The sequence below is a fragment of the Podarcis vaucheri genome (genome assembly GCF_965113315.1).
Source record: "Podarcis vaucheri genome assembly, chromosome: 5".
NCBI lineage: Eukaryota > Metazoa > Chordata > Lepidosauria > Squamata > Lacertidae > Podarcis > Podarcis vaucheri.
In genome coordinates this window covers 99,045,872-99,066,271 of record NC_138763.1, presented here as the reverse complement: position 1 = coordinate 99,066,271, position 20,400 = coordinate 99,045,872, and the positions used below count along the sequence as shown (strand labels likewise).

Below are 20,400 nucleotides of genomic sequence, written 5' to 3'. Positions count from 1 at the left end.
ATAGGTAAACTGGCCCATGGTTGCTACGGGCTTTGTATGCTAATAGTAACACCTTGAACTTAGTAGTAAATCAGCAACCACTGCTGATCACTGAGCACAGGTGTTATATGTCAATAAGGCCTCACTCCTGTTACTTTGGGACGCGGGTGGCGCTGTGGGTTAAACCACAGAGCCTAGGACTTGCCGATCAGAAGGTCGGTGGTTCGAATCCCCGCGATGGGGTGAGCTCCCGTTGCTCGGTCCATGCTCCTGCCAACCTAGCAGTTCAAAAGCATGTCAAAGTGCAAGTAGATAAATAGGTACCACTCCGGTGGGAAGGTAAACGTCGTTTCCGTGCGCTACTCTGGTTCGCCAGAAGCGACTTAGTCATGCTGGCCACATGACCCGGAAGCTGTACGCCGGCTCCCTCGGCCAGTAAAGTGAGATGAGCGCCGCAACCCCAGAATCGGCCACGACTGGACCTAATGGTCAGGGGCCCCTTTACCTTTTACCTGTTACTTTGGGGCTGACAACTCCAGTTCCTCATTTATACCTATATTGCGTGTGTGTATTGGCAATTATTGGCAATGTGAAGAGCAATGGCTAAAATCTTTCACCAAAACAAAGTGTGGACCAGTCACAGTGTTATGGTGTCTTCTGGGAATTTTAGAATGAAAATTCCCCAGTTCCCTATTCATAAGCACGGCCTGAGGTCATCATGTGTTAATGTGTGTTACATAATGCAGTTTCATTGCAGAGAAGAGGACAGTCTCTTTTTCCTTTTTTCGCAGGTATCAGTTCCTGATTCAGGCTATTCAAGACACTATTTCCAATAAGGAACTGGAAACTAGACACCAACGTCATCCCTGTGAAATGAAGGCAAGAAGCTTGTGTAGACATCAGCATTCATAGACTGAGGGCAGTTTAGGAGCAGATCCACACTATGCAGCCAACGCACATTTAAAGCACATGACTTCATAGAGTCATGGAATTGTAGAAAGGGACCTTGAGGGCCATCTAGTTAAACCCACTGCGATGCAGAAATCTCAGCTAAAGCCTTGGACATGAAGTTGGCTGTTCTGTGCCTACAGGGCCCAGATTAATTTCATTTTGCAAAAGCAGCTGCAGTCCTTAGTTTGGACTCAAGCTGTGGGTTATGGGAAGCAGCCCAATCCAGATTCCCTTTGGAGCCTACTTTTCAATGTAATGATTATTGCTTTTGCTTCTGTTGTGATATTATTTTTCCTTCTGCACTGGCATAGTCCTCCTGCTCTCCCTTCCTTCTTGTACTTTTGACTTTTATTAGGTTGTGAACTTGAACTTTTAATATTATTAATTATCAGTTGTTTAGTACTATAAACAATTGTTTAGTACTTAAGTACTATAAAACGCGGGTGGCGCTGTGGTCTAAACCACAGAGCCTAGGGCTTGCCGATCAGAAGGCCGGCAGTTCGAATCCCCATGACAGGGTGAGCTCCCATTGTTCAGTCCCTGCTCCTGCCAACCTAGCAGTTCAAAAGCACGTCAAAGTGCAAGTAGATAAATAGGTACCACTGCAGTGGGAGGGTAAACATTGTTTCCGTGCGCTGCTCTGGTTTTGCCAGAAGCGGCTTAGTCAAGCTGTACGCCGGCTTCCTTGGCCAGTAAAACGAGATAAGCGCCACAACCCCAGAGTCGTCCGCGACTGGACATAATGGTCAGGGGTCCCTTTACCATTTTACTATAAAAATAATAAGCAGCAACAGTGGTGGAAATCAATCTAACTTAGGATTTCACTTTTCTAATGAAGTGGACTCTAGTCTCTTTCAGGTTACTGGGAGGGTTCACCAATGAGATAGTTAAGGGAGGGGGAGCAACTAATTTATGATGGAACTTAACATTTTAATTCCTGTGTGGTCCTACCTTTTAAAATCCATTCAGCAATTCTGTCATTTTGAATGTTGGCACATACTTTCCCAGAGTAGCTGAGGAAACCCAGCCAGATGGGCAGAGTATAAACAGTACAATATCATCATCATCATCATCATCATCATCATCATCATCATCATGGTAACTGTGACTGCTAAACAACTTCCTTCATCATCTCCACATATGATAGAGAAATGTCCCGGGAGCTATACTGGCACAGCAGCCTTTGCCCCTGGACTTCTGACCTTGCTCACACTCAGCAGTGAAATGTATAACTGCGCTTGTTGGAGGGGCTCAGTTAAGACCAAATTTGCCAAATCTGTCTGCATCTTTCAGGAAGCTTTTAATGTTTGATGTATTATAGTATTTAATATTCCTTTGGAAGCCGCCCAGAGTGGCTGGGGAAGCCCAGCCAGATGGGCGGGGTATAAATAATAAATTATTATTATTATTATTATTATTATTATTATTATTATTATTATTATTATTATAAAGGACCAGGAGGAAATTGCCCTATCATTCCATGTGATCGTAGTGTTTGTTACGTGCTGGTCCAAGGTGCCGGGGTTCTGTATTCTTGGAATGAAGGTCATTGGAGACTTTGGTGTCTTTAGGGTAAAAAGGTAAAGGTAAAGGGACCCCTGACCATTAGTTCCAGTGGTGGCCGACTCTGGGGTTGCGGCGCTCATCTCGCTTTATTGGCCGAGGGAGCCGGCATACAGCTTCCGGGTCATGTGGCCAGCATGACTAAGCCGCTTCTGGCAAACCAGAGCAGCGCATGGAAACGCCATTTACCTTCCCACCGGAGCGGTTCCTATTTATCTACTTGCACTTTGACGTGCTTTTGAACTGCTAGGTGGGCAGGAGCTGGGACCGAGCAACGGGAGCTCACCCCGTCACAGGGATTCGAACCGCCGACCTTCTGATCGGCAAGTCCTAGGCTCTGTGGTTTAACCCACAGCGCCACCTGTGTCCCTGGGTACATGTGTCTTTAGGGTACATGGTTTTATTTGCACATATATGCAACTTGAGCACAGGATTGGGAAGAGGCTCACAGCATCAACACCCCAACAGATCTTGCTTCTCCATTAGGTTCCCATTGAAGCTCCAAGTCACAGCTTTGGATTCAGCACAGAACAGACCCTTAATGGGCCAACTGCACCAAGCTTTTTTTTAAACAACAACAACCCATGAAACAAACCCACTTTATTCCAGATAACCAGTTGCCAAGAGAACAGAGCTCTTGAAGATGGAATTTGGAGCAAGTCAGCTTTTCTTATCCCTGCTGAAATCACTTCTGCCATGGAAGTGCCCAAGGCGCAAGCCCTGCTTTCCTCTGGCTGTCATACTCAGAGGGAGAAACAGGTCCTGAGAGGGCTTCTGTTGGTGGAGGAGCCTAGCAACAGGACACAAAGAAATTAAACAGGCACAGTTCAGCAGAAATAGGGCAAATGTTGAAATTGTAGGGGAACATAAAAATTTTTCTGTCTGACACCTGTTTCAGTTTTAGTGAGTAGAGCAGCTGGTAATGTTTTTGGATAAATGAAGGTTGGAAATTGTTTTAACAAAACTTAGAGCCACATGCTATTGCCAGTTAACTGCTCATTAATGAAAGTAATGTCCCCGTTGTTCACAAACACAGCTGATTATACCTCCTCTCTCACCCTAGAGCAACGGTTGCACTGTAAACAAGAAGCTCAGTACCTTCTAGAGAGGAGGTTGTAACCACCTGATTTTGCATCCCATCAACCCAGAATATCTGGCTTGAATGCTGCAAAGATGAATCTTGTCACATTAATATATGTATATATGAGATATATTTTTTTAAAGAGATATTTATTGAAATTTTCAGAATATTACAAAATTAAAAAAGAAAAAAGAAAAATACAAAATAAAAATAGTTAAAAACAATTCGCTCTTTCAATGACTTATCTTTCATTTGCTTATTTCCCGGGCCTCCTCACGCCTCCCTTTTCTGTATTCCTGTTCAGATAGTTAGTTCAGCAAATCCCTCCCCTCTTTGTTTATCCTGGTCTTCAATCTTAAAATATTGTAACATTGGATTTTTACCTATTAATCGTCCATTTTCTTGTATTCCCTTATAACATTACAGCTATAGACCACTTAGTTTCTATCCAACATCATTCTAACATTCATTAATTTTACAATATTTCTGTAAATAGTCTTTAAACTTTTTCCAATCTTCTTCCACCAACTCTTCTCCCTGGTCTCGGATTCTGCCAGTCATTTCTGCCAGTTCCATATAGTCCATCACCTTCATCTGCCATTCTTCCAAGGTGGGTAGATCTTGTGTCTTCCAATACTTTGCGATAAGTATTCTTGCTACTGTTGTGGCATACATAAAGAAAGTTCTATCCTTCTTTGGCACCAATTGGCTACCATGCCCAGGAGAAAGGCCTCTGGTTTCTTCAAGAAGGTATATTTAAATACCTTTTTCATTTCATTATATATCATCTCCCAGAAAGCCTTAATCCTTGGGCACGTCCACCAAAGGTGAAAGAATGTACCTTCAGTTTCTTTACATTTCCAACATTTATTATCGGGCAAGTGACAGATTTTTGCAAGCTTTACTAGTGTCATGTACCACCTGTATATCATTTTCATAATATTCTCTCTTAAGGCATTACATGCCGTAAATTTCATACCTGTGGTCCATAACTGTTCCCAGTCAGCAAACATAATGTTATGTCCAACGTCTTGTGCCCATTTAATCATAGCAGATTTCACCGTTTCATCCTGAGTATTCCATTTCAACAGCAAGTTATACATCTTTGACAAAATCTTAGTTTTAGGTTCTAGCAGTTCTGTTTCTAATTTTGATTTTTCCACCTGGAAGCCAATTATCTTATCCAAATTATATGCCTCCATTATCTGATAATAATGAAGCCAGTCTCGCACTTTATCTTTTAATTTCTCAAAACTCTGCAGTTTCAATTTGTCTCCTTCTTGTTCCAAAATTTCCCAATATTTCGGCCATTTGGCCTCCATATATACGAGATATTTTACAACATCTTACTTTTTTTTGAAAAAGGAGGTGAATGTTATTTGTAGCTGTTGCTGGTCCTTGTCTATTTGTAATAGCTCTTTACATCTATATGAGGCAGAGTACACACAATGCACAGCTTTTAGCAGGTTACTGCCACAGCATTGTTTACACCAGGCACCCCCAACTTGTGGCCCTCCAAATGTTTGGGCCTACAACTCCCATGATCCCTAGCTAACAGGACCAGTGGTCAGGGATGATGGGAATTGTAGCCCAAAACATCTGGAGGGCTGAAGGTTGGGGATGCCTGGTTTACACCAGTGTTTTCAAACTCTGCTCCTAGGAGCCCTGGGGCTTTCTTGGAAAGCTGCCTGTGGCTCCTCAAGGAGAAGATCAGTAATGAAGGAAAGGCTTCCTTGAAAGAGAGTGCTCCACTAACTATCAATCCCTCTTAAGTTGCCTAGCTGTAAGGAAGGATGGCGCATGCACCAGCAGCAAATGGAGAGAGAGATTCTGGTATCCTATGCTATCACACAACAAACATGACCAGCAGTTTCGCACCCTGCAATACAGCAGTTCCAAAAAGTAGAGTCACCATGATCACGCAAATAGCACCAGAGTGGCAGAGTGCCAGGTCTTACAAAATACTTCTGTCTGTAATCTCTGTACCATTTGTCTGTGGAAACTAGACTTAAATATATGTATGAATGTACTTGCATGTTTGGCTCATCTTCCTTTAATTTTTTTTATAGTTTTTTTATTAAATTTTAACAATGCAAAGTATAAAAGAAACAAGACAAAGACAAAGACAAAAAGAATATAGAGACACAAAATACATACTACAAAATACAACAATACAAACATTAAGCACAAAAATACAAAATACAAAAATACGTACATTAAAAACTAATAATAAAAAGAAAAAGCACATATAGGAAAAACACAAAAATTCCCTCTTTCTTAATTTTACATCTTAAATTCACATATTTTCCTGACTTCCTCACGTCCCCCGTTCTTGTATCCCTTTTAAATGTTGGTTCAGCAAATTCATATTGGCTCATCTTCCTTTAAAAGGCGATACATACAAGGTGTATACTTAGTTGTGTGTTGAGATTTGTGGTCCCGAATCTTAAAAATAAAGTGCAGAATGTGAAAAGGTCAGGTGGTGATCAGAGTTCATGAGATTAACTTCATGAGTTATGGATCGAAAAGAAGATTTGGGGAAGTTATATAGAGCCAGAAAAAAGACTCTTTATTTAAAATTACCTAGAGGGAGAAATGCAATAATTGCACCAATTGTTCTATCTAGGACCAGTGAATGTCTCAAGACTTTATCATCCATCACACAATGAGTAACATGCACCGTCTTGTACTAGGGTAAGCCACAACATCAGAAAAAGGGCCGTGTGATTTCCATGGTGGGTGGGGAGTCTATTTATTTACAAAGCAGCTGTCTGCTTCACTATGAAGTGAAAAGAGCTCAACAGGAACTCTGTGCTGGAGGAAGAATTATTCATTTATCTGAAAAGCCGTGCCTTTGGGGAGGGAGGGATAAAGACAGTGGTAACTTGTTAAGAAAATATCTTTAAATTCTGGATAAAGTTATATAGGGAAGTAGTAGAACTGGGGGGGGGTGAGGCAGTGCAAAGGAGGGCAAGGTTCTTGTAGACATAAAAGCTGTGCAGCAGCAGGAGAAACCTGTCGTGTAGGCATGAAAAAAGGCTGAACTTGCTGGAAACTATTTTTTCTGTGTAACTATTAAAGGAACATCTGACCTTCCAAGTGTCCCTATTTTCCAGGGACAGTCCCAGATTTACAGAAGCCTTCCTGGTTCCTGATTTGATCCCGGAATGCCCCGCTTTCCTTTAAAGGTAAAGGTAAAGGTACCCCTGCCCGTACGGGCCAGTCTTGACAGACTCTGGGGTTTGTGCGCCCATCTCACTCAAGAGGCCGGGGGCCAGCGCTGTCCGGAGACACTTCCGGGTCACGTGGCCAGCGTGACAAAGCTGCATCTGGCGAGCCAGCGCAGCACACGGAACGCTGTTTACCTTCCCGCTGGTAAGCGGTACCTATTTATCTACTTGCACCCGGGGGTGCTTTCGAACTGCTAGGTTGGCAGGCGCTGGGACCGAGCAGCGGGAGCGCACCCCGCCGCGGGGATTCGAACCGCCGACCTTTCGATCGGCAAGCCCTAGGCGCTGAGGCTTTTACCCACAGCGCCACCCGCGCTTTCCTTTAGGACCTCCCTATTTTCCTCAGAGAAATGTTGGTGGGCATGGGGTTATGAGCCCACCAAGCCAAGGAGATAACTATACAACCTTTGGAAGATATCTGAAGGCAGGAAAGCTTTAAAATGTTTAACGTTTTATCATGTTTTTATATATGTTGGAAGTTGCCCAGAGTGGCTGCGGCAACCCAGTCAGATGGGTGGGGTATAAACAAAAAATGGAATAGGACATCTCTGTTTTCATCGGAGAAATGTTGGAGGGTATGGAACATGAATCCTTTTATGGACTGGCCAGCTTATCAAAATGTGAAGCTCCACACACACACACACACACCCCTTTGTATTTCCTCACACCTTCTCTCCTGCTGGTGGGGCTTTTACTGACTTTGTTCTGTGTTTCTGAAAAGAAACCTGATTTAGCATGTGGAATTTTTGCTGTTAGATATCTCAGGGTTAAGAAAAATCTTCATTTGCCAGATTTTAGTATTTCAAACTAATGTTCAAAGGCACGTGAGCAGAGTGTGAGGGAGAAAGTCAGCCATCTGCCAGCAGAGGTTTGTTAAAGTGTTTTTGGCTGTGACTACAACCTTGATCCATTGTAGAACCAGGAGAAGACAACTGCCATTGCCCTAGAAAGACTTTTCTACCAGGCGGAATTTCCACAAGTAGCTGTGCAACTCTTGTTACATAATACTTATGAATAATCTGCTACGTGGTGTTCATATATGACTCCTTTGTACATAGCTGCACAATCCATTTGCTGTGCAATAACTCTGACGTAGTATTTATGAATAATATCGTGAAACTTGATGTTCATTTATTACTACTTCCTTTTACATATTTATTTTTTTCTAAATATAGACAGCTTTCAAAATGCAGTTTTGAAAGTCTGGGTGTTGGTATTGCAGAGGAGTTGCCAATTTTCCATGAGATTACAAAGAATCTGTTGTTTTTTGTTCGGGCAGCCAAGGTTACTGAAGAGCCAATGAATTCCTGCTATTTGTACAAAGATCTATATAAATGAACAGGTTGCCCCATACTTCCTTGGTGAACTCTTCCTGGATTCACTAGAAGAAATTTGAGTCTTAAGTGGAGCATACTCGCAACCGCTGGGCATTATACTATCTGTGGGTTAAACCACAGAGCCTAGGACTTGCCAATCAGAAGGTCGGCGGTTCGAATCCCCGCGACGGGGTGAGCTCCCGTTGCTCAGTCCCAGCTCCTGCCCACCTAGCAGTTCAAAAGCATGTCAAAGTGCAAGCAGATAAACAAGTACAACTCCAGCGGGAAGTTAAATGGCTTTTCCATGTGCTGCTCTGGTTCGCCAGAAGCGGCTTAGTCATGCTGGCCACATGACCCGGAAGCTGTACGCTAGCTCCCTTAGCCAGTAAAGCGAAATGAACGCCACAACCCCAGAGCCAGTCACAACTGGACCTAATGGTCAGGGGTCCCTTTACCTTTAATCACAAGAGGAAATGGGCAGCATTTGGGATTCCATTTGGTCAATTGACCTACGAATTAGACTCGCAGTTCCCATCACCCTGGCACAGAAGTAGCAGAATAAACCACATGTGGCCAACCTGTGCCCCTCTGAACATTCCCCCACCAGCTGTCGATTTTGCTATCCCTGTTGAATTTTGCTGTCCAAAATGTGACCTTTCCCGCTGCTCCTGCCTTGGGCCATATTTCCCTGTCATCAAAACCAAACCAGCACTTTCCATGTCTTTTTTTCTCCTGGCTGTTGAATGTTGCCACTGGACAAAAGCTGCTTATTTTCCTGGTGCCCCTGTCTTGTGTGTTTGCAGCCAGCACTGCCCATTTTCTACTTCTCTGTGGGTGCTCCATGGTCAGCCCTCTGAAGGTGTCTTCTAGCAGATGCTCTGGCAGCTGCACGCCATCTCAGCCCAGCTGCAGTATTGTTGGGCTTTACACTGCGACCCCCATTGGTCTCTGGCCCTGCTGCAGGTCAGCATGATGCTCCCTGCAGGGCGCACCAAATGAAACCCTCTATCCTCAGCATATACCCTATGCCAGGGAGAGGGCACTTACTGGAAGGCAACTCTTCATTGCTCATGTAAGCAGAACTCCCACTGGGCGTGCAAGACAGGGGTCACCAACCCAGTTCCTGTGTGTGCCATTGCACCCACAAAAGCTTCCAGCGCTGCCCTTGGGCATGTGCCACAGACTCTGAACTTTCTTTTTCTTTTACGTTTCTAGCACTCCGAGGAAGGAGGTCATGGGTCAAAATGCGTAGGCACATTCGAAATTATTTCTGTGAAATAAGAGTGGTATGGCCAGCTTAAATAGATTTTCCTGGTACAGTGGTACCTCGGGTTAAGTACTTAATTCATTCTGGAGGTCTGTTCTTAACCTGAAACTGTTCTTAACCTGAAGCACCACTTTAGCTAATGGGGCCTCGTGCTGCCACCGCGCTACCGGAGCCTGATTTCTGTTCTCATCCTGAAGCAAAGTTCTTAACCTGAAGCACTATTTCTGGGTTAGCGGAATTTGTAACCTGAAGCGTATATAACCCGAGGTACCACTGTACTTAAAAATGCTCCCTGTTGTTGTTAGACAGGAACAGCATCAGTGTGTGACTCCATAATCTGGACCAGCAGGACACAGATGACGCCCCATAAGGTTGTCTTAGGGGTGGTTGTCTCTAGGACTGAGCGATGTCTGGCTTTCAGCATTTAATAATTAATTAATTAATTAATTAATTAATTGTGCCCCACCTATCTGGCTGGGTTTCCCCAGCCACTCTGGGCAGCTCCCAACAGAATATTAAAAACACAATAAAACATCAAACATGAAAAACTTATCTAAACAGGACTGACTTCAGATGTCTTCTAAATTTCAGATAGTTGTTTGTTTCTTTGACATCTGATGGGAGGACGTTCCACAGGCCCGGCGCCACCACCGAGAAGGCCCTCTACCTGGTTCCCTGTAACCTCACTTCTCACAGGAAGGGAACTGCCAGAAGGCCCTCGGAGTTGGACCTCAGTGTCTGGGCTGAACGATGAGGGTGGAGACGCTCCTTCAGGTGTCACCAGCTAACCACCGTGATCTATTGATATATCACAATGTCTGAAATAACAATGTAAAGGAGTAATGTCCTGGAAATTGCTACTATTTGGGGGTCTAAAACTTACTTTTAACATATTCTTACAACTGTTACAGTACAGAGCAACAAGGAACCACATCACAGGTTTTTTTTTTTACATAACACACACACACATCGTGATTCGTGATATATCACCTTGTTTAATATTATGAAACTGTTACCACGATGTGGACTTCAAACCGGTTTCTGACGATGTAACAATACATTGCCCAGCTCTATTTATCGCTCTAATTTTGTGTTTGGCCATGCCATTCCAGGACAGCCATTTGGTAACAGGTTCCTAACACTCTGTCAAAATCTGAAATGTGCCTACGAGTTCAAAAAGGTTGGTGATCCCTGAAAAAAACAGAGCTAACCCATTTCCAACATCTGCCAAGAGGGACCATTCCAACTTGACGCAATCACCTCATGTCTAAACCGCTCTGAGATTTTATTTCTACAATCAAGCATTATATAAATTTTATAAAATAATAATAATAGGTTTCATATATTTTTAAGTATAACATTCAAAGTTGCGTGTTTCATGAACAAGTCACTGTATACCTTATTCCTAAAGTCTTGCTACACATTGCCTTATTGAAAGGAAGGAGCCAGACTGACAGTTTTCCTAGAAACAGGCAGGAGTTGGGCTAAGGTGCCAGGTGCAGGTTCAATTCTTAGTAAAGGTAAAGGGACCCCTGACTGTTAGGTCCAGTCATGGATGACTCTGGGGTTGCGGCGCTCATCTCGCTTTATTGGCCGAGGGAGCCGGCGTACAGCTTCCAGGTCATGTGGCCAGCATGACTAAGCCGTTTCTGGCGAACCAGAGCAGCGCACAGAAACGCCATTCACCTTCCCGCCGGAGTCGTACCTATTTATCTACTTGCACTTTTTAGCATGCTTTCGAACTGCTAGGTTGGCAGGAGCAGGGACCGAGCAACGGGAGCTCACCCCGTCGCGGGGATTCAAACCGCCAACCTTCTGACCGGCAAGTCCTAGGCTCTGTGGTTTAACCCACAGATACTAGAATGCCCAGTGGTTGTGAGTATGCTCCACTTAAGACTTAACTTTCTTCTAGTGAATCCAGGAAGAGTTCACCAAGGAAGTATGGGGCAACGGGAGCGCACCCCGTCGCAGGGATTTGAACCGCTGACCTTCTGATCGGCAAGCCCTAGGCTCAGTGGTTTAACCCACAGCACCACCCGCGTCCATTCAATTCTTAGTGGCTTCCATTAAGTCCTAGGTTCAGTCTCCAGATCACCTAGTTAAAAGGAAGACAGGCAACAAGGCTGGGAAAGCCTTCTGCCTGAGACCTTGAATGGTTGTGTCCCTGTTACTGGGTTAGATTAAGCAGTAGGACAAGTTCTTATTACCAAGGAAACCAACTTATTGACTTGGGAGTGGCGAGGTGTCAACTAGCCCCACTTCTGTTTTTATTCTCCAGGAAAGCTGTCAGCTCTTTAGAAATAAGCGTCAATCATCGTCTTATTTGGAAGCTATCACTTTGCTATCATGAGGAAGCGCGGTATTGCTTTCCAATATAACCAAATCTATTATTTCACTCCTTCCCCCCAACTGGCTGTAAAGTCTTATTTGCAGCGCATAAGCAAAATGTCTCCCGGACTTTTATGCTCACGCACACAGAGACGCACACATCATTTCAAAGGTTTATCTGTCTTGTAAAGATATTTAATACGACTTCCCTTCATTGTTATTTTTTAGCCATTAAGGCAACTGATTTTCCTGGTTGCACCATTGTGTTGCAAATCTGGCGGAAGCAACCGTCACCCTTTATCTTTTCCCCTTGGTGAACAAGAGTTCCTGGCTTATATAACAGGAACAAATAGCCCACCGAGGCCATTCCAATGTGGCCTTCTAAAGGAGAGGAGGCCTAAGGACCTTCAGGAGTCTAGCTTCCATCATTAGAGAAGCACATTGTTGATGGGCAATTTAAATTTTGCACAGAAGCAAAGGTATCTATATTATTATTTCAGCAGATTTTATGATTATCATTGATGCAGCAGAGTGTAGGTCCATCGGTTGAAAATAATTAAGTGGACCCTTTATAAATGTTAGGAAGGAATTTACAACAGATAAATGTTTAGAAAACTGATACTTGTTTACCATCTGGGTTGTTCAGGCTTTATTTTATGTGGGTAGTCAAAAGAAATATTCATGGAATCAGAAATGGGCAAAAGGCAGAAAGCAAGCTTAAATTAAAATATGGAAGTGCATGTGTGTACTTAGGGTTGTGAAAATTGTAGAGTTCTAGAATGTCTCTGATGCAAGGAGTAACTGCTGTACGTTTGAGGACCTGGGTTCGTATTCCAGCTTAGAGGTAAAGCAGATTGGATGGCCTGGAGAAAGACCCCATCTCAGTCTGGCTTTATCTCATTGGGTGGTTGTGATGATACAGAATATACTGTGACATTGAACTGATTTGTTACACAAAATATAAGATGCTCCAGTTGATTTTACTCTCAACTGTTCTTTTTTAAGATCACATTTAGACTTTTAAGTTGGACCAATTGCAAACATTTTTTTCTATACTAGCACCCAGAATGGGGGCCTGTCCATCAAATTTCACTGATTCCTCAGGGACCCAGTCATTAATAATATTCTGAAGCTATACTCTCATAGAACCTTGTGCTGGATAGTTTTGAAAACTTATTACCGTATTTTTCACTCTATAAGACGCACCAGACCATAAGACGCACCTAGTTTTTGGAGGAGGAAAACAAGAAAAAAAATATTCTGAATCCCAGAAGCCAGAACAGCAAGAGGGATTGCTGCGCAGTGAAAGCAGCGATCCCTCTTGCTGTTCTGGCTTCTGGGATAGCTGCGCAGCCTGCATTCGCTCCATAAGACGCACACACATTTCCCCTTACTTTTTAGGAGGGAAAAAGTGAGTCTTATAGAGCAAAAAATACGGTACATGCAGCCTGGCAGCTCATCTGCCAGGAATCCATCCACTGCAAGTACCATTGGGGTACTACAGTATTGTGATTCTGTTGTTTTCTTTGCTATTGCTGAATGAGACATGCTTTTTCAAATGTTCTTGTTTAATTTTCCATACATGCATACACCAAATTTATGTTTCACTGGTATTAGGGAAATTAGACATGTGGGAATTTATTCCATGTAACTGATGACATAATTCAATCAACTGCATATTTCCCCCTCCCTTTCCCCAAACCTGCCCCAAAAAGTGTTTGCATTGCGCCAGCACATTTAGCATGTGGCGGCCTGGCTGGACTGTTATACCAGTTTCATAGGGACACATACAAACAGAAGCATTGGCTGCAGGATACCTTACTACAGATGGGCATGTAATCACTTCATAAACCACTTTGTATAATTCTGCTAAGAGATAAGGAAAATATTACCATGCTTCTGCACTTGCTCAGAAATCTGGGGGAGAAAGGAGTGGTAAAAAATCTTCCCAACACTTGGCTGCTTGCTACCAACTGGTTACGTACACTCTGTGAGAAGTTACTAGTTGGTAAATGCTTATCCATATTCACTCCAGGTTGGTTAAAGTCTATTAGCTTCCTGTATTTGAAAGCATGCATAGTTCATTATGCCTGTTGGAGCAGCATTCTTGATATTTCTTCCTGCAATAGGCCCATTCAGAGGAACATAAATAATCTGGTTTTTGAAGCCCTGTGTAGATGGCTACACAAAGCACATTTAGTTATATTTGGGGGGTGGGGGCAGGATCATGGCCATTGACACCACCCCAGTCCTGTCTGTATGTGCACACTCCAACAGGCATAAGTTCTGAATGCACACTTCATTTTCCAAGGGCTAGATACAAACACCTACATGCATTGCAGAGTTTGTGCATAGAATCCAGTGCAGATCCAGTCCAACGAATAAAGATTGGGTGTGATGAGGGGGCAGGAGTAACTGGTGCAATTGTGAACAACACACACATCTGTCTCATGTCACTGCGTGACTCTGAAGATGCCTGGTTGTAAGCCATAGAAAGTCATCCCTATACATATTTTGTAATAAATCCATAGCATGTATTTTTTTTGGATATAGCTTGGGGGGGTGGAGGAAAGAGACCAATTCATAAATCACATTTTTGGGGTCCAAATATCCTTCACAAATGGAGGAGAAATAGAATGCCAATGAATATAAAAAGAATCAACGGGATTTGATTAAGCCTAAAACCCTATGCACACTCTCATGGCAATAAATCCCATTTAATCCAACAAGATTTGCTTCTTTGTAAATATGTGTAGGGTTGTACTGCATGGCTATGCACTTTAAAGACCCATTGATTTCAATCCTGTTTTACTCCTATTGAAATCAAAGCATTAACTTTGGCTAGATCATGCTCAATATAACTAAAATGTGCATAAGCCGTTTGCTATTTGTACTGTTGCCTCTACAGCTTGATACATTAAGGGGTGGGGAAAACTTCTAATAGCTCTGTTGCGTTTATTTTTTAGATGATGGGCTCTATGGTGTTGCTGCTCTTGTTAGTTCTGCCTGTCTCAGCACTAGGTAAGAAAGTTTATAATTCACACCCTGCATTTTTTGTCCTGGCGTTCTTGCCCAAACATAACAAGGGATCAACAATTTCATTGAGAAATCCATCTCCACACCAAGTGCATACCTTTGCGCTTATTCACGCTGAGCCACAGAGCAGACAAGGATGAGCTAAATGGTCTGGTGGTCTGAACTGAGGATAAGGCAGACACATATTATTATGCGATTGAACTAAATGACGCTTGGGGTCCCTTCTAACCGTATTCTAATCTATTACTGTGAGACTGGGGTCAGGAGAAGAGGAGGACTGCTAAAATGGTTAAACCTGTTCTGTAGCTAAGTGTATAGCCCCTGGCCAGATCTATTATCCTTGGCTATATAAGCTAGGAGAAATCTGTTGCTCTGGAGACACTTCTAGAAGGCGATTGCCAGCAGGGAAAAAGAACTTCTAGGGACGGAGATGCCTTTTTTGTGTGAAAGAGAAGAGGCTGGCAGTTTTTGAGATGCGCTAGCTGCTCCCACACCAGGTTTTTAGTCCAGAATCACTATCCTAGTTTACTCACTTTTTACTGATCACCCGGATGGTGCAGCCATCAAACCATCGTCCTTTTATTCTCTTCCCTTTTTCTCCTGCTCCTTTCCCTTTGAGAAAACATCAGTGCAAAAGCAGTGCAAACCCAACCAGCATAGGGCAATTCAATGGCCAATCCTGTCGCTTCCTCTATTATGTTTTCGGCCTCTGTCACCCTTCCTTGTCCTTCAGGATGTGGAAACTGTGGATCTCACTAGCCTGACAGAGGCCCCTATACAACCACTGAGGCTGCTTTCCCCAGACCATGTGACCTGCCCCACACCTCTTGTCATATGTGATGCCAGGTGTGGGGCAGATAGGCCAGCTTCTGGTGCACAATTCCCATAGGGTACATGCTAGCTCAGCCGACCCCTGCCCAGTATGGGGAATGCCAGCAGGCTTGATGCCATCACCTACCAGCTGATAGGCAGTGATTCAAAGCCCACTGAATTGGCTGCACAACCAAGTTCCCCGTAGGAAACACCATCACACAGCCAATCCCTGCAGAAAGATGCTGGGAGCGACTGCCCATCAACGAACAGGTGGTAACTTCAAGATTCTCTTCCCTCTGAGCGATCTTCTGTAGCACAGCTGGCCATGCTACAAAGGAAAAGTTTTGCATTGCTTTTAGGGCCTCCTATTGACAATGGCATTCTCACCCCCTCCTCCTCAGAAAAGGCTCGTTTTGGTCTCTTCCAGAGGGAGGTAGATTTTTGGCCAAAAGGTTTGTTGTTGTTGTTTAGTTGTTTGTCGTGTCCGACTCTTCATGACCCCCTGGACCAGAGCACTCCAGGCACTTCTGTCTTCCACTGCCTCCCGCAGTTTGGTCAAACTCATGCTGGTAGCTTCGAGAACACTGTCCAACCATCTCATCCTCTGTCGTCCCCTTCTCCTTGTGCCCTCCATCTTTCCCAACATCACGTTCTTTTCCAGGGAGTCTTCTCTTCTCATGAGGTGGCCAAAGTATTGGAGCCTCAGCTTCAGGATCTGTCCTTCCAGTGAGCACTCTTAGTTGATTTCCTTCAGAATGGATAGGTTTGATCTTCTTGCAGTCCATGGGACTCTCAAGAGTCTCCTCCAGCACCAGAATTCAAAAGCATCAATTCTTCGGCGATCAGCCTTCTTTATGGTCCAGCTCTCACTTCCATACATCACAACTGGGAAAACCGTAGCTTTAGCTATACGGAACTTTGTTGGCAAGGTGATGTCTCTGCTTTTTAAGATGCTGTCTAGGTTTGTCATTGCTTTTGGAATACCCAATGAAGAGGGGGGCAGTGCAACCCTGCATTTCAGGCTGCCCACTTCCTCCTCCTCATTGTACAACCCTCCGGCACCCACTTTACAGTGTGGGCTTCTGTTGCTGCCCTTTCTGGGGCTGAGTTGGATATTTTTGCCGGGGGGGGGGGAGGGCAGCTCCTGCTTGGCACTTGGCACTGCTCTTTTTTGCCTTCTTCACACTGTAAGGTGTTCAGTTCTTTTGATGAGGTTGATTTTGTTAATTTGGTACCAGTGCAGGCAGGCGAGTTAAATTAATCTAAGACTATATTTGATAGACAAGGGATGTGGGTGGCGCTGTGGGTTAAACCACAAAGCCTAGGACTTGCCGATCGGAATGTCGGTGGTTCGAATCCCCACAACAGGTTGAGCTCCTGTTGCTCGGTCCTGCTCCTGCCAACCTAGCAGTTCGAAAGCACGTCAAAGTGCAAGTAGATAAATAGGTACCGCTCCAGCGGGAAGGTAAACGGCGTTTCTGTGCGCTGCTCTGGTTCGCCAGAAGTGGCTTAGTCATGCTGGCCACATGACCCAGAAGCTGTTCGCCGACTCCCTCGGCCAGTAAAGAGAGATGAGTGCCGCAACCCCAGAGTCGTCTGCGACTGGACCTAATGGTCAGGGGTCCCTTTACCTATTTTGTTAATTTGGTACCAGTGCAGGTAGGAGAGTTAAATTAATCTAAGACTATATTTGATAGACACACTGAAAAATTATTGGGTAGGGGGGACTCCTGGGGCATTACTCACAGCCTGAGGCTTGGGGCGACTTGGGGTGTCCTTAGGGCCAGGCATATGCCCCTTGGTGAACACTGGACAGCAGGGTCTGGGTCTGCAAGTTAGGTTCACGCCCCCAAAGTTCTCTTAGCATGGAAAAGGAATTTTCTCACTATCCTTGGCTGGGGAACCACAAAATGTGGCTCAGTGGCCTTGAAGGGGATGTTTCCCTCAAACCTGTGGATCAACCTCACCTGCCTGAACTCACATATTACCTATGCAAAAAGCTTCACTGAAGATGCGTATATGAGCAGCAACTGTGGACATGTCTCTCAACTTCCTATCGAGCATCAGAAGCTAAGGAAATTTTGCCCTTGGTATGTTCATTTTCCACCTCTCCATTTTGATTCTCTGGCCCCATATCTGCACAAACTTATTATCCCAAAATACAGACATGCTTTTACACTTGCAAGACTGGATGCTTTTTCCATCTGCGGTACTTGAGGGTCAATTCCAAAAGATTCTGCCTGAGAAACGTCTTTGCCCCTGTGGAGATGGTAGCACCGAAACAGCGGCACACGTCCGCCTGTCTTGTACTCTCTACAAAGACCTGAGGAACAAGATCATCACCCCACTCATACTAACCATCCCAGGGCGCTCAACCACTGCCACAATGTCCTTTCTTCTATCAGATCAAAATGAGCAGATAACAGCAAAGGTTGCTAGGTTCATAGCAGGGACAATCGGAATAAGGGCCATTAACTGACGGTTGATTCAGGACTTTAAATTGTGCTCATATCAAACTTCCTTTTCTGCGTATACTGTAATGTTTTACTGTTGCTGTGGCCATTGGCTAATGTGAATAAAGTTTTATGTTTATCTTATCTCTCAACTTCCCGTGCCAAGATCAAAGAATTCTGAATACAGATTATTCACCCTGATATTATCTCAACTATTGTTGTACAAGGGACGCGGGTGGCACTGTGATCTAAACCACAGAGCCTAGGGCTTGCCGATCAGAAGGTTGGTGGATCGAATCCCTGCGACAGGGTGAACTCCCATTCTTTGGTCCCTGCTCCTGCCAACCTAGCAGTTCGAAAGCATGTCAAAGTGCAAGTAGATAAATAGGTACCCCTCCGGGGGGGGGAGGTAAATGGCGTTTCTGGGCGCTGCTCTGGTTTCGCCAGAAGTGGCTTAGTCATGCTGGCCACATGACCCGGAAGCTGTCTGCAGACAAACGCCGGCTCCCTTGGCCAGTAAAGCGAGATGAGCCCTGCAACCCCAGAGTCGTCCGCGACTGGACCTAAAGGTCAGGGGTCCCTTTACCTTTATTGTTGTACAATTGATTAATATTAGAGAAATTTGCATAGTCTTGTGTTTGCTGGATGGCAAGGACCATTGGAATGAACAAAAGCATGAGTTAAATTAGCACTGTTTCAATATGCAAACTGAAATACAGCCATCCCTCAATATTTGCACTTCAACATTTTGAAAATGCTATATCTTTATTTTTCTCTCTCTTGCAGATGTTCAATCTTTTGCACAATGTAGCCTTTTTGGAGATCACCACATTAAAACATTTGATGAATCTTTATATGATTTTGCCGGTGACTGCAGTTATCTGCTTGCTGGAGACTGTCATACGAGATCCTTCTCACTCTTGGGTGAGTCTAAACTGGATTCTGAATGAACAAACTTGTGTACACGGACACAGTTGTGGTTGATAGTCAGGTGTAAATGAAATCTAACAATTTAGTTATTTGGATGTCTGTAACCACTTTGTTCTCTGGATTTTAACATCTAGCCAATAGGCTTTTCTACCTTTTCCAGCCTTGTGGCAGATGTTTGTGAAGTGTGTGGGGTGGGGGCGGCAGCATGATACAGGTGGAGGCAGGAATTGCTGTCCAAATGGTGCAGCAAGACTGTTGGCTTCCAAGCCAAGAGGTGGGCAATTTGTATTCCACTTCCAGAACCTGGCTCACGACATTTTGCTACCTGGGGCAAAGGTCTAAGATGGTGCCCTCACTTCCATTTATGGAGGCCTGCTGGACCGACAGCTGAATCTCACTGGCGATGGGAATGCAGCTGCCACCGTGTCTGAGGGCAGCAGGCTAGGTGAGGGGGGCAGGGCAGACTGGGGGGCACACCCAGCTCTGTCTGCCATCACTTCATTGCCACCTATCTGTTGCTTTCTATTTATTTCAAAGGTATAAACCACTGAGCCTCTTGGGCTTGCCAATCAGAAGGTTGATGGTTCAAATCCGCACAATGGGGTGAGCTCCTGTTGCTCTGTCTCAGCTCCTGCCAACATAGCAGTTTGAAAACATACCAGTGCAAGTAGATAAATAGGTACCACTGTGGTGGGAAGGTAAATGGTGCTTCCATGCACTCTGGTTTCTGTCACGGTGTTCTGTTGCACCAGAAACAGTTTAGTCATGCTGGCCACATGATCCGGAAAGCTGTCTGTGGACAAACGCCGGCTCCCTCGGCCTGAAAGCAGGATGAGCGCTGCAACCCCATAGTCACCTTTGACTGGACTTAACCGTCCAGAGGTCCTTTATCTTTTTTACTTTACCTATTTATATCCCACCACTCCTCCAAAAGAGTTACAAATGGAGTACATGGGTCCCCTCTACTTCTCCATTTCATCTTCTCAACTGCCCTTTGAGATAGATTAGATAGAGAGGCTGAATGGTTCAAGGTCTTCCACTGAGCTTCATTGCGGAGTGGGAATTTAAATCCATTTCCCAGGTCCTAATTCAACACTGTAAACCATGGGTAGGCAAACTAAGGCCCGGGGGCCAGATCCGGCCCAATCGCCTTCTAAATCTGGCCCACAGATGATCCAGGAATCAGCGTGTTTTCACATGAGTAGAATGTGTGCTTTTATTTAAAATGCATCTCTGGGTTATTTGTGGGGCATAGGAATTTGTTCACCCCCCCCCATATAGTCCAGCCCCCCCAGAAGGTCTGAGGGACAGTGGATTGGCCCCCTGCTGAAAAGGTTTGCTGACCCCTGCTGTAAACCACAACAACACCCTGACATGTTCTGCCTAATAGTAGGGTAAGCCCTGCTTGGGCAGGCATTATATACAGTATGAATTTTGTCCAAATCTCGGTGCA

At 44.5% G+C, this 20,400-nt stretch overlaps 1 protein-coding gene across 1 annotated transcript in view; it reads left to right on the top strand.

Annotated features, from left to right (window-relative positions):
• Positions 1-12,060: 12,060 nt before the first annotated feature.
• The window catches only part of VWF (von Willebrand factor), a 155,897-nt gene continuing 147,557 nt past the window's right edge, over positions 12,061-20,400 (top strand). Inside the window, exons 1-3 of the mRNA XM_082222998.1 lie at positions 12,061-12,194; positions 14,682-14,736; positions 18,804-18,941. Of these exons, the coding sequence (XP_082079124.1) occupies positions 14,682-14,736; positions 18,804-18,941 (193 nt within the window). The 5' untranslated portion in view covers positions 12,061-12,194. The remainder of the gene's footprint in view (positions 12,195-14,681; positions 14,737-18,803; positions 18,942-20,400) is intronic.